Source organism: Periophthalmus magnuspinnatus, chromosome 23, assembly GCF_009829125.3.
Source record: "Periophthalmus magnuspinnatus isolate fPerMag1 chromosome 23, fPerMag1.2.pri, whole genome shotgun sequence".
Lineage (NCBI taxonomy): Eukaryota > Metazoa > Chordata > Actinopteri > Gobiiformes > Gobiidae > Periophthalmus > Periophthalmus magnuspinnatus.
This window is the reverse complement of record NC_047148.1, coordinates 16,026,144-16,051,775: the sequence shown is the minus strand read 5'-3', so window position 1 is coordinate 16,051,775 and position 25,632 is coordinate 16,026,144. Positions and strand designations below refer to the sequence as shown.

The 25,632-nt window shown below is 38.8% G+C and overlaps 2 protein-coding genes across 3 annotated transcripts; one reads left to right on the top strand and one right to left on the bottom strand.

Moving 5' to 3' along the window:
• Positions 1 to 5,517: 5,517 nt before the first annotated feature.
• Positions 5,518 to 14,354, top strand: mapkap1 (MAPK associated protein 1). Of its 2 annotated transcripts, none has more exons than XM_033989262.2 (12): positions 5,518 to 5,703; positions 6,519 to 6,980; positions 8,847 to 8,936; positions 9,040 to 9,188; positions 9,267 to 9,439; positions 9,516 to 9,692; positions 9,767 to 9,876; positions 10,230 to 10,337; positions 10,415 to 10,555; positions 10,642 to 10,779; positions 12,339 to 12,436; positions 12,775 to 14,354. In XM_033989262.2, the coding sequence occupies exons 2-12, from the start codon at positions 6,698 to 6,700 to the stop codon at positions 12,895 to 12,897; spliced, it is 1,590 nt and encodes a 529-aa protein (XP_033845153.1). In that variant the 5' UTR covers positions 5,518 to 5,703; positions 6,519 to 6,697; the 3' UTR covers positions 12,898 to 14,354. The 2 variants fall into 2 exon arrangements, with proteins under 2 accessions (XP_033845153.1, XP_055087684.1); XM_055231709.1 differs by having other exon boundaries at positions 5,518 to 5,718; positions 12,775 to 13,470.
• Positions 14,355 to 17,126: 2,772 nt separating this feature from the next.
• Positions 17,127 to 25,427, bottom strand: ajm1 (apical junction component 1 homolog). Its single transcript, XM_033989259.2, has 2 exons — positions 25,336 to 25,427; positions 17,127 to 20,435 (listed from the first exon to the last, which is right to left on the bottom strand). The coding sequence occupies exon 2, from the start codon at positions 20,379 to 20,381 to the stop codon at positions 17,127 to 17,129; it is 3,255 nt and encodes a 1,084-aa protein (XP_033845150.1). The 5' UTR covers positions 20,382 to 20,435; positions 25,336 to 25,427.
• Between the last annotated feature and the right edge of the window lie 205 nt (positions 25,428 to 25,632).

The window sequence follows — 25,632 nt, the reverse complement described above, 5'->3', positions numbered from 1 at the left end:
CCAACATTACATACAGATGCATATTGATGAATGTGTCCATTAAATTTGTGAGACTGAATGAACTGGGAGAGTCTCAATTAGAAACATCGCATTTTCTGTAGATTGTAGCTGATACATACAGTTTACAGAGCATTGTGTTAAAAGAGCAGTACCGCTATTACGCTGGTTAACAGAGACGGTTTTGTGTCAGGAGTGTGTAGCTAATTATCTTCATCCTTCAGTTGTAAACCTATGGAGTTTGTAAACCTATGGAGGTAGAAAAACCAAAAGCCTTGATTGAGCAACATAACATACAATGTGTTTGATGTTGGTAAATTTCAAGAGGCTTCCTCTTAAAATTTACGAATGTTTTTCATTTTTTAGTTGACAAACCAGTTTCATACCTGAAGTTTTAAGAATAATAAGGTAATGTACTTCAGGTCACACTAAAAAGGACTTGCAAAGAGCAGTAAGAATAGCAGCAAGTGCCTAGGACAACTTAAAGGTCACTGGCCACTGCTCACGTGTTGTGCATCTGGCCTTTGTGTAGTTGCAATGATAGTCACCATCTACCCAGAATAAACAGCATTATTGCTTTTTAAATTGGCCTTTTGAGTATGCTTATTATTAAATAATAAGCACAAGCAAATTATTAAATATCATTTGAGTATGCTTATTATTAAATAAAGAAAAACAAAACATTGTAAATCTGTCACATATCATCCAATGTTGCATCTTATTTATTGTTTTATCATTAACTAATCTTTTTGGCACCATACTGTTGAAATTAACAATTGAAGCTTGCAGCTTAGATACATAAAAACAGCTTCTATAATAAATATCCTCAAAGAGAATAATGATTCCCTTTGGTAATGGAACAGTTGTGAGCTATGTGTCAGGTTGACCATGAGCCCTGTCAGTGTTTTAAATTGGCTTTATTACCAGGAGGAATTAATTGTTTTTGGGGGCTCATGCTGTTAGTCACTGTACTATATTTTCCTACTGAATGAAAGGACCATCTGTAAATCTACTTGTACACAGCTGTGAAGTGTTTTGGGTTGAAGACAGTAATAAATAAACAAGTGATATCCAGCTTCCTTGCACCTAAATCTTTTAATGTCTTGACCCAATACAAATTATACAACCCTTTCCCCTCTAAATCACTGGCACCAATCTCCAAGCATAATTTAATCTGCTCCCCACCCCACTTAATGCTGACTACACAGTTAAGTGTGTAATAGTAAATGAAACAGGGAGACTGGGAGACACTAGAAGCTATATAAGTTCAAGTTGCATTTTTCATATTTGTGTGACAATAGATTTTGCAGACTAGTGCCCTCAAAAACATTAGACACTTGATCTAGACTGAAAGGTACACGCACAGTCACACTCTCACCTGTGTGGGTTTGCAGTTTTACATTAGTCATTGATTTTTAATTAAAATAGTTCTACATTAGCTTGTTTTCAGTTAAATATTTAAATATTAGCTATTACCTTCATTTAGGGTCACTAAAAGATGAACAGCATGACAGTGGGTAGAATTTTTATGTCTCCAAATAAATTAATTTCTATTTGTTTATTAGGCTATGAAGAGAATGAGGAAAAAAACTTTACAAAATAGATTTACAAGTGGTAGAGCAGATGTGGCCTGAACACTAAAATAGATACTTTTAAATGGACAAACAAATCATAATTACTTCATAAATGAAAACTGCATTTTTTCTAGTACAACAATAACACTGTGACAACAGATTTTTTATTTATTTGCATACTCTGCCTAATGAACACAAGGATGGATTTGTGATTTATTAGCTCTCTGATTGCCTTGAGAGTGAGTGTTCCTTCAGAAACACTCACCTTTCACTCTGTTTCAAGTGCTAAATTAACCTAATGATTAAAGTCACAAACCTCATCCCAATAACTTCTTCAACTACCACAACCACCTCCTCCACCAAAGCAGCACAACCATCTCCCCCAGTGAGGAATTCAGCAGCACCACCACCTACACCTCCCCCTGAGAATAAGTCAGCAGCACCACCACCACCTCCCTTCCCTCAGCAAAGGATTCATCACTAATGTCACTTCTCCCATGTCCCTTGTCACAGGGCTTGGACTTGTCTGTGACAGCTTCAGCAGAGGTTTACTGCTATGCTGAACCCTTCCCCATACAAAACTGTGCCTGTTTTACCACCCTTCCCCCCTCATCTTTCACCCAAACTCCCCCCTGTTCTGCCTCCTCGGCCCTCACCAGCTCCCTCACCCAAACTCCCTCCTGCATGCTCTTCACTGCCTTCCCCCAAAGTTATCACTGAAGCTAGGACACACAGGGCCTCGGCTGTCCCAAGACATACCGTCATAATAAAGGTAATATCAGGCTGAGGCCCTGTGATGGTGCTATATCTGCAGTTACACCACGTAGACTGGTTGATAGAAGGACAATTGGACTGTCTAATCATAGAAATATTATGTTTTTAACCGAAAAATGGCTTAACAAATACACAGGTAATGCAGCTCTAGTGGAACTCCACCCAACTTCAAATTTGAATCTGAAACACAAGCAAACAAAAAGGGTGGAGGTGTGTATACAGTTTCAGAGATAATTTAGCTACTCACAGGTTGTCATTTTGGGTGTTTTCATCTTTTGAGAATGTTTCCTTTAAAATGGAGCTAAAACAACCACCATACTCTACTTAGTCATATACAAACCTCCACAGCACTTTTTTTTATTGATGATTTTACTGAGATGCTTTCAGATTAACAAATCCTCCAGCTCTCCTGCCGGTACAATGAATTACCATATCTAAATACAATGAGTTTGCAGTATTCTTTAATGACAAGGTCCAGGGTATCAAAAATGCCATGAATTCCACAACACAAATAACAATCCTGCAGCCACTTAGATTCTTAGAGCTGAATCACCTCCCACCTGTAACTAACTAATTTTTCCTATTTTGATAACTCTCATTTTTTAGCATAAATGTTTTGATGTATAATCCATTCCACATATTTGTATGTGTACATACAGCTTTTTTCACTGAAAGCAGCATGACTTTGTAGCTGCAGCGTAAAATAAATGAACAAACTTTAGAGTTTCTATGCATTTTGCTGATATATATATATATATATATATATATATATATATATATATATATATATATATATATATATATATATATATATATATATATATATATACATACACATACATACATACACAAATAAATATATATATATACATGTATATATATAATCAGCAAAATGCATAAAAACATATCTCTGTGTGTGTGTGTGTGTGTGTGTGTGTATATATATATATATATATATATATATATATATATATATATATATATATATATATATATATATAGATAGATAGATAGATAGATAGATAGATAGATAGACAGATAGATATTGATTTTTTTTGCAAGTTTATTAATAGGTATGTTTAAGATGAGCAATGTGATGGCAGGAATGGATTTAAAACACTATGTAGAGGTGCAGATAAATGAAATAAATGGAAAATCTCTGCACACAGCGTCTGCAAATTACGGCCGTAGGAAGTTACTTTCATCTTTACACTGGACTGTAAGCTGTTGTCTGTGAGGCGTGAGCGGTGTTTGTTTTTAACATAGTTCTGTGAGTGTGGCGCTTATTTTGAGTGACGAAAAACAGTAAAATATAATTTAATTTTAATATTTCAATATCACAATAATCTTCCAATTTAAACTATAACAATTTAAAAAAAAAAAACTAACACAAATAAAATGCACATGAACTAAATACTTATAATTTATTTTCCCAAGCCGCGCGGAGCCACAGTGTAAGGATGAAAGAGCCGCATGCGGCTCTGGGGCAGCGGGTTGCTGACCCCTGCCATAGACAGTATATATAAATGGACATAGCTAACCTGCTGGCGCCACATTCCCAATAGGAAGTAATTATAAACTGCGATTCCGACTCCATCAACTCTGGCGTCAATTCACTTTACATTAGAAAACTGTAGCCCCTCTCTCCGTAAATGCTGCTGTCAGGCTCGTCATTTTGGTCTTAAAATGTTCATATTAACGCGCTCTATGTGATTCTGGTATTTTATTTTTGCTATTGTGTCTGTAATTCAAAATATGAACACTAATAAGACAAACCAGCTTCTTTCCCCCAGTTCATTCCTGTTACTGTTAACAGGTTTGATTGACAGCGCTGCTAAGCTTCTGCCCCCTGTTAAACCAGAGGATGCGGGCGGGAAGGGGCATTACCTTCCACAGCTCTGCTCCAGATTGGCTCTTTGGTTGCTATGGTACTTGCAGTCAGAATTCCAAATATGGAGCGTGGCTCAAAATTTGCTCTGTAACCTGACACTATGGGTGACAAACATCACTCACTTAGTCCACTTCTTTATTCATCTTAATCTGGAAGTTGCTGTGTGCACTGCCATGGCTATTCAAGTTGTGTTATTTTGCATGGAGCTGTTGATGCTGACAACAAATATGTTGTTCTATAAGGACTGCAAAGCTGTTTTAAAGTCTCCTAGAGAATTAGTGCATTATTGACTTGTTTCTGAACATAAACATTGAACATTTGACACAAATTTGCCTACTTTATATAATACTTTATTGTGAAACTTTTCCAAAATTCTTCATTGAAAGGAACGAGATTCCCACTTAACCGGAAGTGCCACCACAAAGAAAGTGCCGTTTAGTCGCATCTACGGAAAAAGCGGGCGGGGCAAGATAAGGTCAATTCAGCCTCTGGATGTACAGTACCGAACAGCTATAGGACCCATTGACCATTAAGCCCATTGACTTCAGTGTCCCTTTGAAAGGTTGTACCTCCAGCGGTCCCTAAAAGGGGGCGGTACTGATCGTTTTAGAAACGACCAGGGTCCGCCCTGTACCGACCCTGTGGAAACGATTCTTAAGGTTCTGCCATACAGCAGTGGCCAAGCAGCGGGTGTCCCGGACTGAGTAACTTCAGAGAATGCATGTCTCGTCCCTCATCCATTTTGGCATTGGCAGCAGCAGGGTCAATGCACCCACCTGCAGCGGCAGCGCACTGCTGTCTACTTTCAGAAGAGCATCTGCCATTATAGAGCAAGAGAATTAGAGGCACTAGACTTACGATCTCCAAAAAGGCTTGTGGTGAAAAACCGGATGCTGCCTTGGCAATGCAAGCATAACAATGAGGCTGGAAGGGCATGAGCATGCGCCAGCGCCACAGAGCTATTTACACCATTCCGGCCAAGACCATAGTCAGTTAAGACAATATAGTCAACGTGATTTACCTAATAACATGCTTATTATTATTATTATTATTATTATTATTATTATTATTATTATTATTATTATTATTATTATTATTATTATTATTATTATTATTAATAATAATAATAATAATAATAATAAAATTAGTAGTAGTAGTAATAATAATAAGAATAATAAGAAGAACAACAACAACAATATAATAATAATGATGATGTTTTTAGACTGAAGTATTTACTGTAAATAAGTCAAATGAATGAAGTTACTTTTATTGTGAAGTCGTAACACCGGATGTGAGAGGAAACTGTGGCGCTAGAGCTGAGCTCAGCAGACAGCAGTTGTATTGTGATTGTTATAGTGATCTGTGCAAGTTTTAACGAAATACGCATGATGTCATAGCGGAGAGTGTATTTGGATAAAATGGAGCATTTTTTACACGTGCAATTTTCCTCAAATGTGACTACAAAAGGTGAGATAAAAATCTGTAAGTTACTTCTTCATAAAGGTATGAGGATGGCTGCTAACAGCTAGCAGCATCTTATATTGTACTTGTCTGACAAGTTTGAAGAGCTACTTTTTGTTTTCAATTTGTAGTTGTATTTTGAACGGAATTATTTACTAAATATATCCACCGGATACATGCCTTGTCGCACTTTTATTGCTGTAACAATTGTAGCTGGGGCTTGGATATGGCTAAACCAGCTAACGTCAAGGTAGCCTAACTCATATCTGTAACTTCTCCAGATATGATTATCTCAGAAAATGTAATAAAATTGTATAATTAATCTATTGACATTGTTCACACACGCCTCACAACCTGTAGTACAGTTAATATTTTGCTAAGTCTGTAATCACTTCAGTAAGCATTACAAGTTAGCATTGGTTTCGCGAGCTAGCGTTAGCTTATCCAGTAGGATTAACGTCAACGTTTGGTCTGTTTATTATCCAACTTATTTGATATTCTATAGTAAGTAACAGTAAATGTCAACCTTGTTTATATACATTTAACACATAGAGTTAAATGGGCCATCTTCATTTTACCTGAATGTAATGGCATTGCTTTGTTATGTTTGCTATTGCCATCTATCTGTTGAAAATATAAACAGTCATGTCCACAGTATAAATATGGAGGTTCACGTGTTCATCACTGATTGGCATGCGTTTGTTATGTGATAACTGCCATCAACTATCAACTAAAATTGTGTTCAGTCTGGATTTGAATGTTTTAAATGAATGAAATGAATAAGACTCTGATTTTTACTGATTTTTTGTCATTTTACACAGGAACCATTTCGATTTGGAAGCAAAGAAGTTAAAAACAAGGCAAAAAAATGACTGCTCAGCTCAGGTCATCGCACACTGTTTTCTCAGTGTGTCAGAGTGACTGACAGATGAAAAGAATCTATATGGAAAGCAAAACACGAGCTTTGATAGTTGAAAACAGAATTTAACACAAAGAATAAATGGCTTTCCTGGATAACCCAGCTATTATTTTGGCCCACATCAGACAGTCTCATGTGACCAGTGATGACACAGGGATGTGCGAGATGGTACTAATCGACCAGGATGTTGATCTGGAGAAGTGCCAGTTAGCTTTGGTGCCTGGCAGCAGCTGTGGCTCCACAGGGTCTGGATCCTTTAACGAGGCAGGCAGCAATGTGACGGACAATCATACCTGTGATCTCTCACAGTCCATGGACATCACCTCCAGCTGGGACTTTGGCATTCGTCGGCGATCAAACACAGGTATCAGTGTGTCCTTGGCTGGTCAAAAGCAAGGCTACCTTTTGCTTTAGTTTTTTTTTTTTTTTTTTTTTTTTGCAATTGTGGCATTTTAGACTCATGTACAATATTTATGTGATAAATTAAAATTTACTCCATGTCTGCACTGCATGGAGTAAAGTTATTCTTGTCAAGGCCCCAAACCCACTGGCAGCGTCATCTCGTGAAACCATTGCTGGGTGTCATTGTAAGAGTGGACACACTGGCAGCTGTGTGCAGTACTAGCTCTGTATTTCTTAATGGTAAAAGCAATTCACTGAACAGGCTTGTATTTACCATTGTTTTAATATTAATATCGTAGCAAGAGTCATGATATTGACAGTCGGCTTCTGAATGGGCAGGATGCTCACTCCAGTTCACTTAAATGGTAAAAAAAAAAACGTGCTGCTTTACGCAAATGCGCATCCAGTGTGTCGTGGGCCTTACAGAAAGCCTAGTCTGCTTTTGTGTATGGAAGTTTGGGAAATTTGGCTGTGTGTCCAATCTGGGAATATTTACAAATAGTTAGTCTGCTCTGAATCGGTGCCAAATGGAAGCAGGTTCTTGCTTTTTAATTTGATTGGGTTTGTGAATTTGTTGATATAATTTTGTGTTGTGTGTTTTCCTGTCAGTGGCACTTTGCAGCGGAAAATCGCTGTTTTGCATTTTATGTTTTGCAGGACAACAATAGTTAAATAGAATATTTGCAAACAGTCTTATTTGGCTCATTGTGCATACCTGAAACATTTTGCCATGTTCTTCATTTAATCACAGTGTTCCATGGAGCACTGGAGCACTCAATAATTATGCTCCAAGTAATGCATTGTAATGGGTACTGGTTATTAAAAAAAACAGAACCTAGCACATTAATGATCTATTCATGGGGTTCAACTTCCCGTTTATTCATGAGTTTCAGGCAAATGATTCCTTCCTGATTTAATGGATTTTGTGAGGACCTTTCTTCATTTAAAAGATATAATATTTTCATTTGAATTGCATTATTGTTATAACAACAGAGGATTGTTACCATTCAAAAAAAGTTATATATATCATTTTGTTTTATTTTTTAATTGTTATCTCTATGCAACAACAAAACATTTTCATCACTCTGAAACCCATGGCTTATGACTCCTAATAAACTTGAATGTTGTATTAGAATCTGAGTGAAAATTGTTGAAACTAAGAAAGAAAAACAAAACAAAATATGTGGCTGTTTCCTCAAAGTGTTACATTCACCAGAAATGGCAGAAGAAACTTCAAATAAATACATTATGAATAAAATAAAATACATTATGAACAGTATGAAGAGGTCTTTAAAAGTATTTATTAGTCCTTTATTTTGATGACTAAGCCAACACGTTTCTACCCTTTTTCAGGGGCTATATAGATTTAATATTTGGTGTGTGTGTGTGGGAGTCTGCAGTGTGGACAATAATCAATATTTACAGTTGTTGTTGAGGTAAGATGTCTGGTTGATGGGGATTTGATGTATGGTGGTATAATATAGCTTAATATGTAATTTGTGTGTTATTGGCTTCGGGCTGGGTAGAAAGTTGAAATTAGTTTGCAATGGAAAATTGACCTTGTGGGCTGTTTCATCAGGACAGCAACAAGACAATCTGGACAGACCTGTAGCTGCTGGTAAGATAAAAGGCTCCAACCAAAGTATACAGTATATGTCAGATTTTGCATATAAAATTGTCAGCCTGGTAGTGTCAAAAAAGGCAGTCTCATGTTTGTTTTAACTTATGTTTGTTTTGTAAAGTTTTATTTATAAAAAATAATAATATGTACTTAATTGTTTGTGTTTTGCTTCTCTTTGGCCCATTGATAAAATTATTTCTATTACAGCCCAAAGACTTGAAAGACTAAGGAAAGAGCGACAAAACCAAATCAAGTGTAAAAACGTCCAATGGAAAGAGAGGACATCTTCTCAATCTGGTAATGGAGGCAACCGTTTAGTCAGCTGTAAACATTGTATTCATATTTATGTACTGTATATTTAAATTCACATTGTAAATTTGTACAATGTCATTGTTTTCAGTTGAGGATCTGGGCTCATTATTTGAGAAACGTGACTTTAAAGATCGACCAAGGACAACAGGCACCAAGTCTACGCTGTCATTGCGACTGGAGCAGTGTCCTCAACAACTCAACAACCCCTTTAATGAATACTCCAAATTTGATGGCAAGGTGCGCCAAAACCACCATATCCAGCATTTTTAGTGTCTGTATGCTTGAGTAAAAATGAATCTATGTGTTTGTCTAAAGGGCCATATCGGGACAACGGCTACAAAAAAGATTGACGTCTACCTCTCTATGCAAATGGGTCAAGACAAGGTTCATCCAATGACTGTGGTAACCATTGCCAATGCCCGTGTACATGATCTCATTGGACTAATCTGCTGGCAATACACAAGCGAAGGAAGGGAACCTAAACTCAAGTGGGAAATATAACATGACATGCAACGTTTTTTTTATTCTCAATGTCACAACCTTACCTCTGTTTTTCCTTAACAGTGAGAATGTGAATGCCTATTGTCTGCACATTGCTGAGGATGATGGTGAAGTCGACACAGACTTTCCTCCTCTTGACTCAAATGAACCCATCCATAAGTTTGGTTTCAGCACATTAGCCTTAGTAGAGAAATATTCTTCACCTGGCCTTGCCTCTAGACAGTCTCTGTTCGTAAGAATGTAAGTTTGGACCGGAGACCTAACAAGTGATTGGAATGTCTATATATAATGTGTAACTGTATTTTGTGTTGCAGTAATGCTGCTCATGGCTTCTCTTTAATACCTGTGGACAGCCTGAAGGTAACCATGAATGACATCCTCCAGAAAGCATTGAAGAAAAGAAAAGGCTCTCAAAAAGGCTCAGGTAGTTACAGTAAAACCGTCGATTTCCACACACTCACAACACACATACCACACACGTATCTATGAAGCTATGGAAGATTTAAGCAATGTGTTTTATATTGAGAAGGCTTGAGCAATAAATAGCCTTTTTTAGGACCTAAACATGTGTACTTCAAAAAATAATTGCACTATGCCTATTGGACATGACTTGATTTTTTTTGGTAGTTTTTAGTACAAGAAAAAAACTGTCCATTTTATAAGAGTAAGGCAAATACTTTAAGTCTATTTTTTCTGTGTTTGAATATGTGATTTGCTGTATGTAGGACATGTATTATTTTAGAAAAGTAAACATAACAAGTGTTTCTCTTCCCTTAGGGCCTATGTATCGCTTGGAAAAACAGACCGAGCCAAATGTCGCAGTTGACTTAGACTCTACACTGGAGTCTCAGGGTACACTTGAATTCTGTTTGGTCAGAGAAAACAGTAGGTTGACTTTAAGATATTTTTGTTATTATCATGACAAAAACATATTTGCACAATACATTTTCTTTTGTGTTCAGGCTCCAGGGGAGAAGAGAGCTCAGAGGAGGATCCACCAATTGACATCACCACAGTCCAGGACATGCTCAGCAGTCACCATTACAAGTCATTCAAGATCAGCATGATCCACAAGCTGCGGTTTACCACAGATGTGCAGCTAGGTAGTAATGGCATGGACTCCTACTACTTTCACATGTCCTTGTCAAGTGCAGTGGAAATAACTCATGTTGTTGACCTGACCACGCAGGTATTTCAGGAGAGAAAGTTGAGATTGATCCAGTGACCAATCAGAAAGCCAGCACCAAGTTCTGGATCAGACAGAAGCCCATATCCATAGACTCGGACCACCTCTGTGCCTGTGATCTGGTGGAAGAGAGAAGCCCCAGTAAGTCATCTCTATATGTTTTATTTAATTTATTTTGAATTTGAGCAATTTGTTACACAGTGTAAATAATCATTTTTAGCAATGCTCAAAAGTAGTAGGCAGAAGCAAAAGGCTCATCAAAGCCTATTTCAGAATCAGAACTCCTGTGGTATGGTGCAACATAAAATATGAAATAATAAGTAGTAGTAGTAGTAGTAGTAGTAGTAGTAGTAGTAGTAGTAGTAGTAGTAGTAGTAGTAGTAGTAGTAGTAGTAGTAGTAGTAGTAGTAGTAGTAGTAGTAGTAGTAGTAGTAGTAGTAGTAGTAGTAGTAGTAGTAGTAGTAGTAGTAGTAGTAGTATAAACTGATAAAATAAAAATGAGAGCATGCATTAAAATAAGGCTGATAAAAATAGACTTTGATATACAATTGCAAAATATACAGTATGGACAGAACACCAGTGCAAAACTATCAGTTAATGAACCAGTTTAATTATAGTTATTTAAAGTGACAGCTGTTAAAGTGTTCATGAGGCCAGTGGCAGAGGGGAAGAAACTGTTCTTGTGGTGAGAGATTCTGGTCCAAATAGACAGTAGGAGAGTGACTCAAATAGTCCATGTCCAGGGTGAGAAGGGCCAGACCTCTGCTGGGCCTTCTTGATGAGGGAGCTGATGTTGGGCTCCCACTTAAGGTTCTGGGTGATGATGGTTGTGAGGAAGCGGAAAGGGTCCATGGTGATGATGGAGGTGTCTGTAAGAGCAAGAGAGGTCTGGGGGCAGCCCAGGCATAACAGCAGCCTCCAGGGGGAGCCAGATGAACTTTGGAGCCACAACAGGAAGGCTTCTTACAAGCCTCACTGTTACTTTGCTCTGTTTTTTTTGGTGGAAGAAAGCCTGTTGCATTGTTGTAAAGTGTTGCTTTTCAGAGCTACCTAGTAGCATGGCTTGCTCCATGCAGGGTCACCATGGATGCAGGAAAAACAAACTGCTCAAATCACACAATACAATAATCCTTAACTTTCATCCTTTGAACTGTGACTGCTGCACATCTTAGCTTTTCAAAATTCCCAAATGTTAAGTTAAAAATTCAAGATAAAAATTAAAAATATAGCTTAAGTCTGAAATCATAATTCTCTGTAGTGCAGTTTCATTAACTATGTTTGCATTCACACCTCAAATCAGATGATCATTTGATTTCTGGAGTTATCATAATATTACGTCATGTCATGTCAACAGTTACAGCTGATGTGAGTAATTTGATTTCTTTCTACCTGTGCAGGTTTTGACAAGAAAAAATAAAAATAATAACAGGGCAAACTAATGTGGAAAGGACAAAAAAGAAAGAGAAAATGTTTTTTATTTATTTTTATTTTTTTATCATTGTACTTTGAGAGAGCACCTTCCAATTCCAACAATTACTTTAAAAAATCATGAACGATCACATCTCAGCAGATGTTTTTGATGATCAGATTTCTCTTGGGCATGTAAACACACAACAAAATCAAGTCTAATCATTGGATTATCTTATTATTCTAGTTATCTGATTTTTTTCTGACTACTGTTCCTTCCTTTAATCTTACAGGTCATGCAATATTTAAACTCACCTACCTGAGCAATCATGACTACAAGCCTCTCTACTTTGAATCTGATGCTGCTACTGTCAATGAAATTGTGCTAAAGGTGAGTTATATATACAAGTGCTACTGTGATAGTTATGTTTTCATTTTCTTACTACAATAATTTAAAACATTAGACACCATAGGTAATCACTGATGTAACAAAGCAGTCCCAAAAACAACAGGGTTGCCAGTACCTTTGTAAAAACTACAGATGATAGTGATTGTAGCCAGGCGATCGTCCTCTCCTACTTTGAAATATGGAGTATCATACATGTGAATCATTGAGCACTTAAGATTTTGGAAAGTGACATTATTTTGGTCATTAGACTCTCTTTATACCACCCTGTTTTACACAGCTAAAAATGTGTAATAACAAATTGGCGCTGCACCTTATTTCAGGTTAACTACATCCTAGAGTCCCGGGCCAGCTCGTCGCGGGCCGATTACTTTGCCCAAAAACAACGGAAATTGAGCCGCAGGACCAGCTTTAGTTTCCAAAAGGACAAGAAAACTGGGCAGTGAGTGCTGCAGCTGTCTGTACAGAGGTAAACGCCAGCCTGAAGGCCTGTTTGAGACAACTGCAGGCAAAGTCACCTGTAAAGAAGGTTGAAAGCAATGGAAAGACACACTGCCATGCATGAAGCAAATGGATAAAAAGGGTGTCTGTTATAGCTCAGTGAGCTGTAGCCTCTGTGTGATTAATTTTATGTGATTAATTTGGTACTGACACAAAGACTCAAGTCCAGACAAAGCCGTCACTTTAGTGATAGCTGTCTGTCGTCACTCATGGTTTACCTTTAGCTCAGACCTTGTTGCATTTGGGAGCAAGTGGTTGAGCTAGTGCATGGATTTGAAGATCAATGGTCCATTAAAAGCCTTAAAACAACAACTAGAGGTTGATATTGAACAACTCCGGACTCCGGTTAGCTGTGTCAATGACACAATGAAATGTACCCAGCTAAATGAGTTATGTGAACTGTTATGGGGCATGTTTATTAAATCACAATAAAGAAATGCCAACCTCTCCCAAGTTTGAATCGCAGCCAGTCGCAATGCAGAGCAACACACAAAGTGAATGTTTTTAAATAAAAAATAAATTGTGAAAAGTATGTCATTTAAATGTATATCCAGCCAATGTGTCTATATAAGCCATCAATGGGCTGTTGACAGTCTAATATTATTTGAGCCTCAATCATTCCTCCTTTCCAAGCTAAAATGTGAATTATCCACCACGAACTTCCCTTTTACCCTGTTTTGTTTCTCCTTCAGATTTGGTCCAAAAACTTCTCTAATGTCTAACATATGAATTAAGACCGTGTTAAGCAATACTGAAGACAGAACTGCCATCTGGTGGATAATATGGGTCACGACAGACGTGTGCCAAAGCTGTGAACAACTACACAACTGTAGTGATTATGATATAAAAGAGGGTCAATTAGTGGGGTTTCAATGGTCTGTAAAATAACTTAATAGAAGAAGACATTGGTGGAAGAAATTCTAAATTTTGTTACTTAAGTAAAAGTACAGCTACTGGAGCAAAAAAAATACTCAAGTAGATGTTTTCATATGATACTTGTACTAGAAATATTATTTAAGTACCTGTTTAAAACTGTACTTAATGAGTAAAAATATTTCAAGCGGATTTTGAGATGGTAAATGGTCATATTTTTATATAGCGCTTTTCCTCCAAGGTAAGAGCATCAAGGAACCACTTACCTATTCACACACACACTCACCAGTGTATGCAGACGCTGGGAGCAAGGTGGGTCAAGTGTCTTGCCAAAGGACACAGTGACAGTAATCATTTGTGGGAGCTGGGATGGCACCGCCAACCTGTAGGTCAGTAGATCTGACCGACCAACTAATGATGTTTTTTAGGTCCAGAGTGGGATTCAAACCACCACCCTCTTGATCAGTGGACAAACACTGAGCTACTGTCACCCAATCTATAATAAAGCTTCAAATTTAGTGATTTTGACAAAAGATTTGTGTTGAATTTTGTTCAAAAGAAATATTGAATCTGTTTTTTCTGGTTGTATGTATATGTATATATATGTGGGGGTGTGTGTGTGTGTGGGGGGGGGGGGGGTGTATATATATATATATATATATATATATATATATATATATATATATATATATATATATATATATATATATATATATATATATATATATATATATATATATATATATATATATATATATATATAATTGATTAAATTGTGAATGTGTTAAAAATAAGCCCTGAGCCTTTTCAGCAGGTCTACTTAAACTTTTCACCCCTATTCAAAAATGTAGTGGAGTAGAACGTACAGATACCTGCTCTCAAATGTAGTTAAGTAAAAGCAACTTTTAAATGTACTTAAGTACAGTACAGATACCTAAAATCTTTGCTTAAGAACAATACTTCACTACTTATATATGTTACATTCTACCACTGGTAGTCGGCTACTATTGGATGTGTTATTCTCAGTTATTCAAGCTGGCACAGCTTTAACAAGATAGACTCACATTATCTACTGCTCGGCTTATTTTTTTACACAGTAGTGGTGTTTGCAGACATGGTTTGTGGTAGATGGGATTGGATAAGATGATCTTATCCAATCCAGTTTTTACATATGGCTGTTAAATGGGTAAAGATATATTGCCTGAATTAGTGACTACAGTGGGCTCTGTGTCTGCTGAATGGACCTTTATTTTGGCATTTGAACATTCTTTACCCCCTTAACCTAGATACTCCCATCCTCCTCCTGGGACCAGGCTACACTTGAGCTGGCTTGCTGAATAAAGTTCAGGCCTAATGTGCTGCTCTTATCCAAGTTCCTCACAGAGCAGTGAGAATGCTGTCACAAAGACGCTGAGCTGAGCCATGGCTAGCCACCAGAGTGGGTTGCCCCATTTTAGCCATTGCTTTACATTCTTTCACTATCACGGCCTACTTTCACTGGGACCTCTCACACAAGTGTAACAAAGAAGCAGGCCTGAGGATGTTTGCTGATTTATTGATTGTGAAATAGGAGGTGGAGCATGCAAAAAATAATGGACTGATGGAGGTCAAGAGGCGATCTGGATGTGAGAGAGTCCCATGCCTATGCAGCATACCACTTCAGACTGACTCTTATACACATAGTACATAGTCTTAGTTCATAAGAAACAAGACTAAGACACTGTTAATGTTAGAATAGATTCCAAGAATATGCTTAAGATTCTCATTCCATTTATTAGATATGGTATATAAATAGACACAGTCATACACATATGTTGAAAGTATAAAAAATACAATATTACATGATTTTTTAGACATTTTTGTGAGGTCTCATCATTGTGTTTTAACACATTTTTTTTTTAAACTTGAATGACTAACAATTATGGAAAATGCATTTTATTTTACACGTATGTAGTTTTCACTTTCACAAGTCCATTCATCAAGCAAGCAACTAGCATCAATGTAAAAATGAGTAGACAACAAAATCACATGCAGCCAGCATCCTTCACTAGATCTGTACAGCACTTCCTCTCAGCCTTCCATGATCAGGAAAACACAGTCAAATAAATATGTATGTGCTTCAAGTTTCATTGTAATTGTCTTATAAGCCCTAAGAGTCTAAATTAACGAGGGACATAGATGTGGGTAATTACAGAGTGGGACAGCTTATTCAGTCTGTACAGAAGGCTGGAACACAATGCGTCAAACCCCTTTCAACTTTTTGGCTATTTGGTGCTGGCAGGATTGTTAAGATTAAAGAAAGATACATTGGGGGGGAAAAAACTAAATGAAAGAAAAGTGACAAGGCTAAGTGGCATTGAACCATGTTTATCAGGTTCAATCAAACCAAAATGGCAATAGAAAATTACACATAATAAACATATTTCAGTACAAATACACAACAAATGTTTTTCAAGCATAAATTCACCCTACAGCTACTATGCCAAAGGTGGCTCACGGTGTTCACAATTACATCTGCTGCTAATTCAATGATTTCACTCCTCAGCCTATCAAATGGCATTTTTTTTTCAGATTTTTTTTCTACTCACAGTGTAATTTACCAACAGGAGCTGGTAACTGGCACCATTGACAAAATTACTTGAAATATGCCTTACTCCGGTAATAATCCTATTAGAAGGAATAATATCAGAGCAATAATGCATCTCTTAAATTATTATTATCAAGTATTACTGTTTGTGAAATAATATATTCACATATTTTATATATTTATGTAGTGTTACAATATCTTTTACAATTATCAAAATACCAACTAGTTCTCATGTATTAATTTATTTCTATATGAAATTTCTGGTGTTATACTATAGTATCATATATGATATAATATCAGATAATCTACCACAAGTGCTTGCATAGAAAGTATTTTATGTAGCTATAGGTAAAGAGTGTAGAACTATTCTGCATGGGAGAGTTCTCTTATGTCACTGAATAAATAAATGTTGTACAGAGCTGTGTGTCATTTACACTGGCTAATACCACTTAAAAATAATAATAATAATAATAATAATAATAATAATAATGCAAGTGTAGGATAATGTGTGCATATAAATGAGGATGAATAACAGGTGACTAAACAAATTATTAGACACTACACATTTTCCAGAAAACATGTTATTTTGATCAGAATAATACTGACAAAAATGCTAACAAAATAGGCTAATGTTTGTAATAAGTTTGATGTATAAATACAGCATGATTAACATTATATATGTATTTTGATACATATATACAACAGAAGGTGCACTTAAATGATATCATCAAGGAGATGTGGTGTTCCCACCCAGTCTAAAGTCCTGGGCTCTGATGCAGCCATGATCATGCACATGAACTGCTTACCTGTCCTCTTATCTATGGGATATATAGTGGTGGGTGTGAACCTTCTGTTACTCTCCACAAATTCACAGAGTTGCTGGTATACCTGTGGGTACTCATGTCGAAGGAACACTCCGCGTATGCGTAGCTCCCTCTGTATATTTATGAAGCAGATTTCTCGAGCCTTCCTGCCCTCCTCTCCCTCTTTGTCAATATCAGCTGTTCCAGGGGGAGGCGTGAGGATGAGAGTCTCCATCTCACTGTCTTTCTTATGAACCTTCCTCTCAGGACTGAAAGAGGCCAGGGCTACCTTTGCATATTTTCTAACAGTTGGAGCCTGGTTCCTTGGCGATGGACCATCAGGTAGTTGGTCTCCTACAGCAATAGATACATTCAAAATGAAACATTCGTTGGGGTCATACTCTCTCCCTGCTTCCTGTAGCTCCTTGCAGTACTCCCCAAGGTTGTCTTTGAAACTCTCGAGTTCTCGAAGGGAAAGGTACGTGGGGGACATATGTAAACTATCCAGTCCATATTGTAAAAAGTTACTAGAAGAGGCAGGGTTTGGGAAGCCCAGGAACAGCACTCCTCTGCCTCGGGAAAGATAGCCAACTTTAGCGATACGAGAGAAGGCTTTGTGAACATCAACAGTCTCTCGGCAGTGTTTGATGATGTGGCGGCATGTGCTGCCAATTCTGCCATACAAGCAACTCTCCTTATGCAAATCCCAGTCCTCTCGGCGACAGTTTCTGGAGCAGTAATAGGTGTAGCAGCTGTGGCAGGATTTAAAGTACAAGCATGCATTAAATAAAGTCTCAGTTCTTCGACATTTGTTGTTGGAGCACATCATGGTATCATCCTCATCGGGACTTTGATCTGGGGAGCATTCATCTGCACTCTTCATGGCATCACTTGCTCCATCCATGTCCCGAAAGTCTGGGGTCATCCTTATGGAAGTGGGTTGTTTGTCCAGAGGAGGGGGCTCCTCCACACAGACCTTTGGGCTTTTTCTAGAAAGAGACACTGCCTCCTCTTCATCTATTAACTTCTTCAACTGATCAAGAATGTCCTCACTGGTTCTTCGGCTTGGGGGCTTGTAGTCTGTCACAAGATCTGCTAGAAGCTCATCAAGCTGCTCAAGGCTCTGCTGTAGTGAGGCATTGTCATGTGTTTTTTCTTTGGTTGGTCCTTCAAAGCCATGCTGAGAATGCTCTGGGCCATCTGTGCTTCTGGAGTCAAGAATGTCCCAACTAGCAGACCTCCCATCTGCCTTGCTGAGGTTTCCCGGTCGTATGTCATTGTCCGTGATTGTTATCTCTGGTGTTACAAACCAGAGTTTACTGGTGGGGCTCTTTGAGGCCTCTGTTGGGCTTTTGTCAACCAGCGAATTATCAGACATGGACAGAGCAGCATATCGTCTTGGTGAACTAGAGAGATTTACCACCACTGGTTGTGGCTTGTCATCTGTTTCTGTAGGGGGTTTCCTGGACTCAAGAAGATCATCAAAGCTCTGTCCACGATGTACGGGCTGTTCTCGCTCAACGCGAGAGTTAAGAATGTTGTCCCAGGACCTAGAGTAGGATTTGGCCTCTGTGCCAATTCTTGGGGGCTCCACACATGGATTAGTATACCATGATGATAAGGCTGGCTCTTGTTGGACTCTGGTTGGAGTAACTTGTGACACATAGGAGGCAGGGTTAGTGGAATATCCGGATGCGTCTGAGCCATACCATTCGTCGGCTTGTGCCTGCATTACTCTGGCATGTCGGCGTCCTTCCGTGTAATAGGCTCTTGATGGTATGTGGTGCTCTGGAGCCATAGCATACATGTCAGCGGGATAGTAGAACCTTGGTGGAGCTGTTTGTATTTGGTAAGATCTTGGATCATCCCCATAGATTATCCTTGCAGGAGGTGTTTGAATGATGTATGGACCAGGCTCATTGGCCCCATACGCTTTCGGAAAACCTGAGTATGGGTATGAGTCTATCTCTGGGTAATAGGACTTTGTGGATACTGCATGCACCATTCGTGTCCTTGGATCTTGAACATATTGTACTTTAGGAGAGTGTGAGTATGAACGACCTGGGGTGTAGCGTTCATCGTGGTAGTAAGAGCTTGGCTGAGGTGGAGCAGTAGTGACATATCTGTTAGGGTCATCTGCATAAAAAAATCTGGTTGGCACATTAGGACTGGAATGAGCTCTTCGTTCTCGGCCATAATATTCAGTTGAAGAAGGCATTCTCTGCATGGAAACCTCCACTGGTTGTAGATAACTGTTTGGCATGCTACGCGAGTATTGATAGGCATGTCTGCTGTCAGAGTCTGTTGGTGTTGGTGTTCGGGAGTAGGAGAAATGTCGAGGCACAGTCAGGCTCCTGGTGCCACTGCTGTGATGCCTCTGCCACGGGATGTCCATGTTAGGTGAGGCCTGTTTATGTTTTGAATGCTGAACAGCACCATTGTCAGGTTTGATGTCCATGCGACACCTGACATGAGGGCTAGTGGCAGGTTTGTCATGCCCTCTGTCATCCAAATTATCAGCACCATAATGTGGAGAGTATCGAGTGCTGTCAGCCATTTGAGGCTGTAGCTTAAGAGGGTGCATTTCATGCATGTGAGCCCTAGTAGCAGCATGAGACGATTCTCTACGTGGCGATACTTCAGGTCTCCATCTGGCTTCCCGAGGGGTCCTCTGTGACTCCCTCCCTTTTCTCCCTGAAGATGGAGTCCTTTCAAAAGACACTGGAGTGAAGTGTGTTTGGACGCGAGGGGCACTTTTTGATCTAGTCCTTTTTTTTTGCTCAGAAACTACTTCAGTGGAAATGTCCGCTCCCATTGGCTGAGGAGTGAGTCTATGGCTGAAAATGTCCGGTGCTGAGAAGCGGTACCTCTGCTGCCGGCCCAAGGCATTCCAGGCCACATCTGGGTTGGCTGCATGCCTATCTGTCTTTCTGAATGGGGACTCCATTGTGTACTTGTGGGATTTGGGGTATTCTAATGACCTGGAGTCAAAAGTGCGGCAGTGCCTCTTATTGACTGTACTTATACTGTCCTCCAGTGTGTTGATGTTTATAGCATCACATTGTGTGAAAGGCTGCAAGGACTTGAAGTGTGAAGAAATAGGAATTACTTTTATGTCTTGATGCACAGTTGATACCAGTATGTCAGGCGGGTCTGTGCGTGTCATCTTAAAGGGACTGTTCTAGTTTTGTCCATAGAGATGTTTTAAAGGTGATGGTGCCTGAAAACAAAGAGAAAAAAAAACAATCAGTAAAGTCATTGGTACAATACATGTAAATGTAGCTAATTTTATTAATTTAGTCCATATTTATACCATTGTCATACCATAATATCAGTTATACAAATACAATGCATCTGTAAACAAGTTTCTTGTAGCAGGATGGTATTGTTAATGTTTAATGTTATGTTAATGTTAAGTCTTTATATATCATTACGATAAAAAACAAATACATGAAAGAAGGTCTAATTTGGTGCCAATCACTCCAAATGTCTGATGAATTATGAATAATGTCATGCAGGGCTTCTGATCACGCTGAACGCATCTGTATGACTTTAGCAGATTATTTCATCCCAGTGAAGAGTAAGAGGATCTGACAAGATGGAGGGACAATTGTGAGTGAAAACACAGAGGAACATTCACCAACAGTAACTAGTGTTTATTCAGGGCAGTCTAGGTAATCATCCAAAAGTAATCTACCCCCAGGAGACTCTCTACAAATAATGTCCACAGGAGAATGCATGACTGTGGTGGTTAAACAACTATATAAAATATACAATATGGTCACATACATTTCTTAAGATTACATTAACAGAACAAGCTTATCACTGGTAGAGATAAATGAGGAGAAAATGGCCATTAAATAGACATACAGCCCCATCAGGTTCAGTGGGTTAAAAATAACAGGCTTTTTATTTGTGGAGGTTCTGGGATTGGCTGCATTCGTCACAGATGTCTGCATGCTGCAAGTGCTACTCTGCCTTCACACTCTGTCTGACAGCTCATCTTGGTAACGCTCTGGGTACAAGACAAGAATCTGGTGAGCATGCTGCCTCATATGCCGCTAGTGGTGGCTTTTCTGTTTTCCTGTTACCAGACAAAAACGCGGCAATCTAATAAAGCATTGCCAGAATGCAATAGGGCTGAACCTGAACCATATCACATCACTGATCATATATATATATATATATATATATATATATATATATATATATATATATATATATATATATATATATATATATATATATATATATATATATATATATATATATATATACACACACACATATAAGGATGCCACGTGCACTGCAGCTGATTTTTCACTGAGTTGCAAGGGGAAGCAGACAGAGGTTGTGACTAATTGCCATTGCTAAATCCTAGAGCGACTTAAATACTGACTGTGAAGGCTCTGCAGAGGCTGAAAACTCTTAATAATGAAAGTGATAAAATGTGAGGATTGGAAAAGAACTAGTAGCTGTAATTTAAAAGACCCGAAACAAGTAAGTGTACATATTATAAAAGCCACCTTTAAGCAATTATATCATTATTGAAAATGTTCTCTTCTATACTGTGATAAAAACTGTAAGCCATATGCCCTAGAATGTAATGCATAGTGATGCATAATTCAATAAAAATACATAAAATAAGCTATAGAGGACTATTGGCAGAAAATGTCTCTGGGCTAAAGAGATGCACATAGTATAAATGTAGTGACCCTCCCCCACCATAACAGACCCTACTCAATGACCACAAATTGACTGGGTTATACTGAGTTAAGTGTCAGCTTCAGTTTATATTTATATTCAAATGTTTATTTAAATCACATTATTAACTACTTAATCCTTTCTGCTTATCTTTCTTAACCCCCTTAATTTGGGATAAGCTTTGAATCAGATGCCCTTCCTGATATGGCCTCATTTTTACCTAGGCTTAGCAGCAGCAAATACCATACAAGCTATGAAGATCAAACAGACACAGAATGTGTATAGAGGAGACAGTAAGGTCAGACAAGGCTTTCATATGGGGAAAAATAAGCAAGCAGTGTTACAAAGGTATATATAATGTAAACCAAAGCACACAGGTAACATGTCTGAGCAACCACTGCCCTTCAGCCAGATAATAATGGTTTTGAGATAGTTCACCTCAGAGCTTACATAAGTGAGAGTCAGAGTAGGCCTGTCATAATCATTAGACTACAGTATATAGATATAAAACAGTTGAATAATTAATTTGGACCCAATAAGGTGACTAGCCTATTTTATTCTTGTTATTAGTTTTCTCATAGGACCTACTGGAATGATGATGCTTTAGGGTATTAGCTGCATAAAGTGGTCTTCAATATTATAATTTATTGCATATTTTTAAAGGCAATGTATTGCACTGTAAATGTATTGTCATGATAGGTTGAGCCCTGAGTTGAGAAAGTTACAGAAGGTTACATGTTACTGGGCACCCTGCAGCTCTTTTACTAAAAGAATCCAGGAGAGAGAGGCTCAGCAAAATAATATTGACCTACACTGAAACCTAGTTTAAGGAGCTATTTGTTTGTGGTTCTTTACCCCCACACAGCACAATAAATAATTAAGGGTCCACTAATATAACAATTTAATGCATTTCAAAACATATTATGCAAATTCATACTGTATGGGCACAGTATGAATTTACAAAGAGTGTACTATTTTATAGCACATTTAAATGTGGTCTAAGGTGTTACCTATATGTAGGTGTTACCACTTAGGCGTCAAGGGTTCGACTCTGACCACCTGCCAAATGTTTCTTAACCCAGCCTCTAGACCTGTCCATACTCTCATATTTGATGTGTAGGCCTATGCATGCTCTCATGTTTAATGTGTAGGCCTATACATACTATCATGTTTAATGTGTAGGACCTATGCATACTCTCATGTTTAATGTGTAGGCCTATACATACTATCATGTTTAATGTGTAGGACCTATGCATACTCTCATGTTTAATGTGTAGGCCTATACATACTCTCATGTTTAATGTGTAGGACCTATGCATACTCTCATGTTTAATGTGTAGGCCTATACATACTCTCATGTTTAATGTGTAGGCCTATGCATGCTCTCATGTTTAATGTGTAGGACCTATGCATACTCTCATGTTTAATGTGTAGGCCTATACATACTATCATGTTTAATGTGTAGGACCTATGCATACTCTCACGTTTAATGTGTAGGCCTATACATACTATCATGTTTAATGTGTAGGCCTATACATACTCTCATGTTTAATGTGTAGGACCTATGCATACTCTCATGTTTAATGTGTAGGCCTATACATACTCTCATGTTTAATGTGTAGGACCTATGCATGCTCTCATGTTTAATGTGTAGGCCTATACATACTCTCATGTTTAATGTGTAGGCCTATACATTCTCTCATATTTGATGTGTAGGCCTATGCATACTCTCGTGTTTGATGTGTAGGAATATGCATACTCTCGTGTTTGATGTGTAGGCCTATACATACTCTCGTGTTTGATGTGTAGGCCTATGCATACTCTCATGTTTGATGTGTAGGCCTATGCATACTCTCATGTTTGATGTGTAGGCCTATGCATACTCTCATGTTTGATGTGTAGGCCTGTGCATACTCTCATGTTTATTGTGTAGGCCTATGCATACTCTCATGTTTAATGTGTAGGCCTATGCATACTCTCATGTTTATTGTGTAGGCCTATGCATACTCTCATGTTTAATGTGTAGGCCTATGCATACTCTCATGTTTAATGTGTAGGCCTATGCATACTCTCATGTTTAATGTATATGTCTATGCGTGCTCTCCTGTTTGATGTGTAGGCCTATGCTTTTCTGTTAGTTGCCTTGTTGGCTGCTGCTTCCTGCCTCCATTTGCGAGATTGCCTTCTGAGCCTAGGAAAAAAAGATGTGGTGTTGTGGCCACATTGGTAATAAATCTGCCAGTGTTTCACTGATGCCAACCTTATGCCTCAACAGCAGTTTGTGGAGGCTGTGTGTTCTCTCCATCTTTAATTATTCTGATCAATAAGCGCCAGGTCGTTCACAGAATAAACACAGCTCATTCAGATGTATTTCTCAGGATCTCAATATTCAGTCAACATGTTCACTGTACAGCATAGATGTACACTCAGGAGAAAAGCTATAGGCCTAACAAAAAGACCTGTGAAAACTATAGCCTGCTATTTAGTTCAGTTCAAAGCTCAAAAGAGACTCTGTTGTTGTCAACTTAAAGCTTAGCTGTTATTATGGCTGACCTAGAAATGGGCTTTGGCCAAGTAATCAAGAGATGTCCCTTTGGAAGGTCTTAGGTCTGCTGTGGATGTAAAATCTGCTTTAATCCCAAAAAGGAATGTCTACACTTGTGCAACTGAGCAGGTACTGTGTGGTCATAATTGGACTGGAGCACACCAGACTCAGGAGATCTTTAATATGTTTCATTTCCATGACCATCTCTTCTATTAATCTCTATGCGCACACTGGTAGGTCCCGTCACTGAGAGTTTAGTCGAAGCCGAGCCGTGGTTTTAATGTTGCACAGTGGGAGAAGTCATCAGCCTGCGCTCGAGTAGCATTCGCATCAGACAGCTGCCTGCACCATGTAGCTGCTTGTAAATGTGATCTGAGTTAAACGAGCACATGCAACCAGTGTGGGTCTGTTAAAGGACTGAGCTCACGTGAAGACAAACGCGCTCGGGTCACAGCGGTGCATCAAGTTCGGCCAAACGTCGCATTGGTGCGCTGAGCTAGCAGCCCCTCCGTGCTAACGCGCGTGTGTGTGTAGTGTGTCACAGCTGCTGCTGGGGATGAGCACAGGATGATGTCAGTGCTGTTTGATGGTGGGGCACGAGGAAATGAACAATCATTTAAACATGTAGATTCTGTGCATCAGGCGTGCACTGGGCGCGTGCACTGGGTGTGCAATCAACCGCGATTCAAGCGGCGCTTTGCAAACGCAGCCGGATGAGAGAAGGATGCGCGGTCACGGCGCGTTCACTCCGCCGCAGTGATGTAGTATTAGCCAGAAATAACAGGAGAAACCCCGTTACGAGCTCCCGGTGCGTGAGGGTCGTGTGCACCGATACTATGTTCGCGATGCAAATGAAAAGCTCGGTGCTTACCGCGGCCGGTCGCCCTTGCAGCCTGGGCTCGTCCATTCTCCACGGCGGAGGCGACTCCAGGCAGCGACAGTGCTTCCCAATGACGACATCGAACATGTGCAAAAGGTAGCGCTGCAATATCCGCCTTATTGGTCAGTCCCAGGATCCTCTCTCTCCCTCTCCTCCCCTTCTTCACTGACGTTACATCGTTAGTGATTCTCTGCGCAAACGCCGCTGCACCATCCACATCCATCCAACAGCCAATCACCCATCCAACCAAAGCAGCCAAGTTCAGCCAAGCACTATCGCGCTCGCGTC

What these genes read in the sequence shown, in the direction of transcription:
- mapkap1 (XM_033989262.2), top strand. Translation starts at nt 6,698, where the DNA reads ATGGCTTTCCTGGATAACCCAGCTATTATTTTGGCCCACATCAGACAG. An exon ending in GGAAGGGAACCTAAACTCAA is followed by an intron (nt 9,440 to 9,515) that starts GTGGGAAATATA and finishes TTTCCTTAACAG; the next exon opens with TGAGAATGTGAATGCCTATT. An exon ending in GGTGGAAGAGAGAAGCCCCA is followed by an intron (nt 10,780 to 12,338) that starts GTAAGTCATCTC and finishes TTAATCTTACAG; the next exon opens with GTCATGCAATATTTAAACTC.
- ajm1 (XM_033989259.2), bottom strand. Translation starts at nt 20,381, where the DNA reads ATGACACGCACAGACCCGCCTGACATACTGGTATCAACTGTGCATCAA.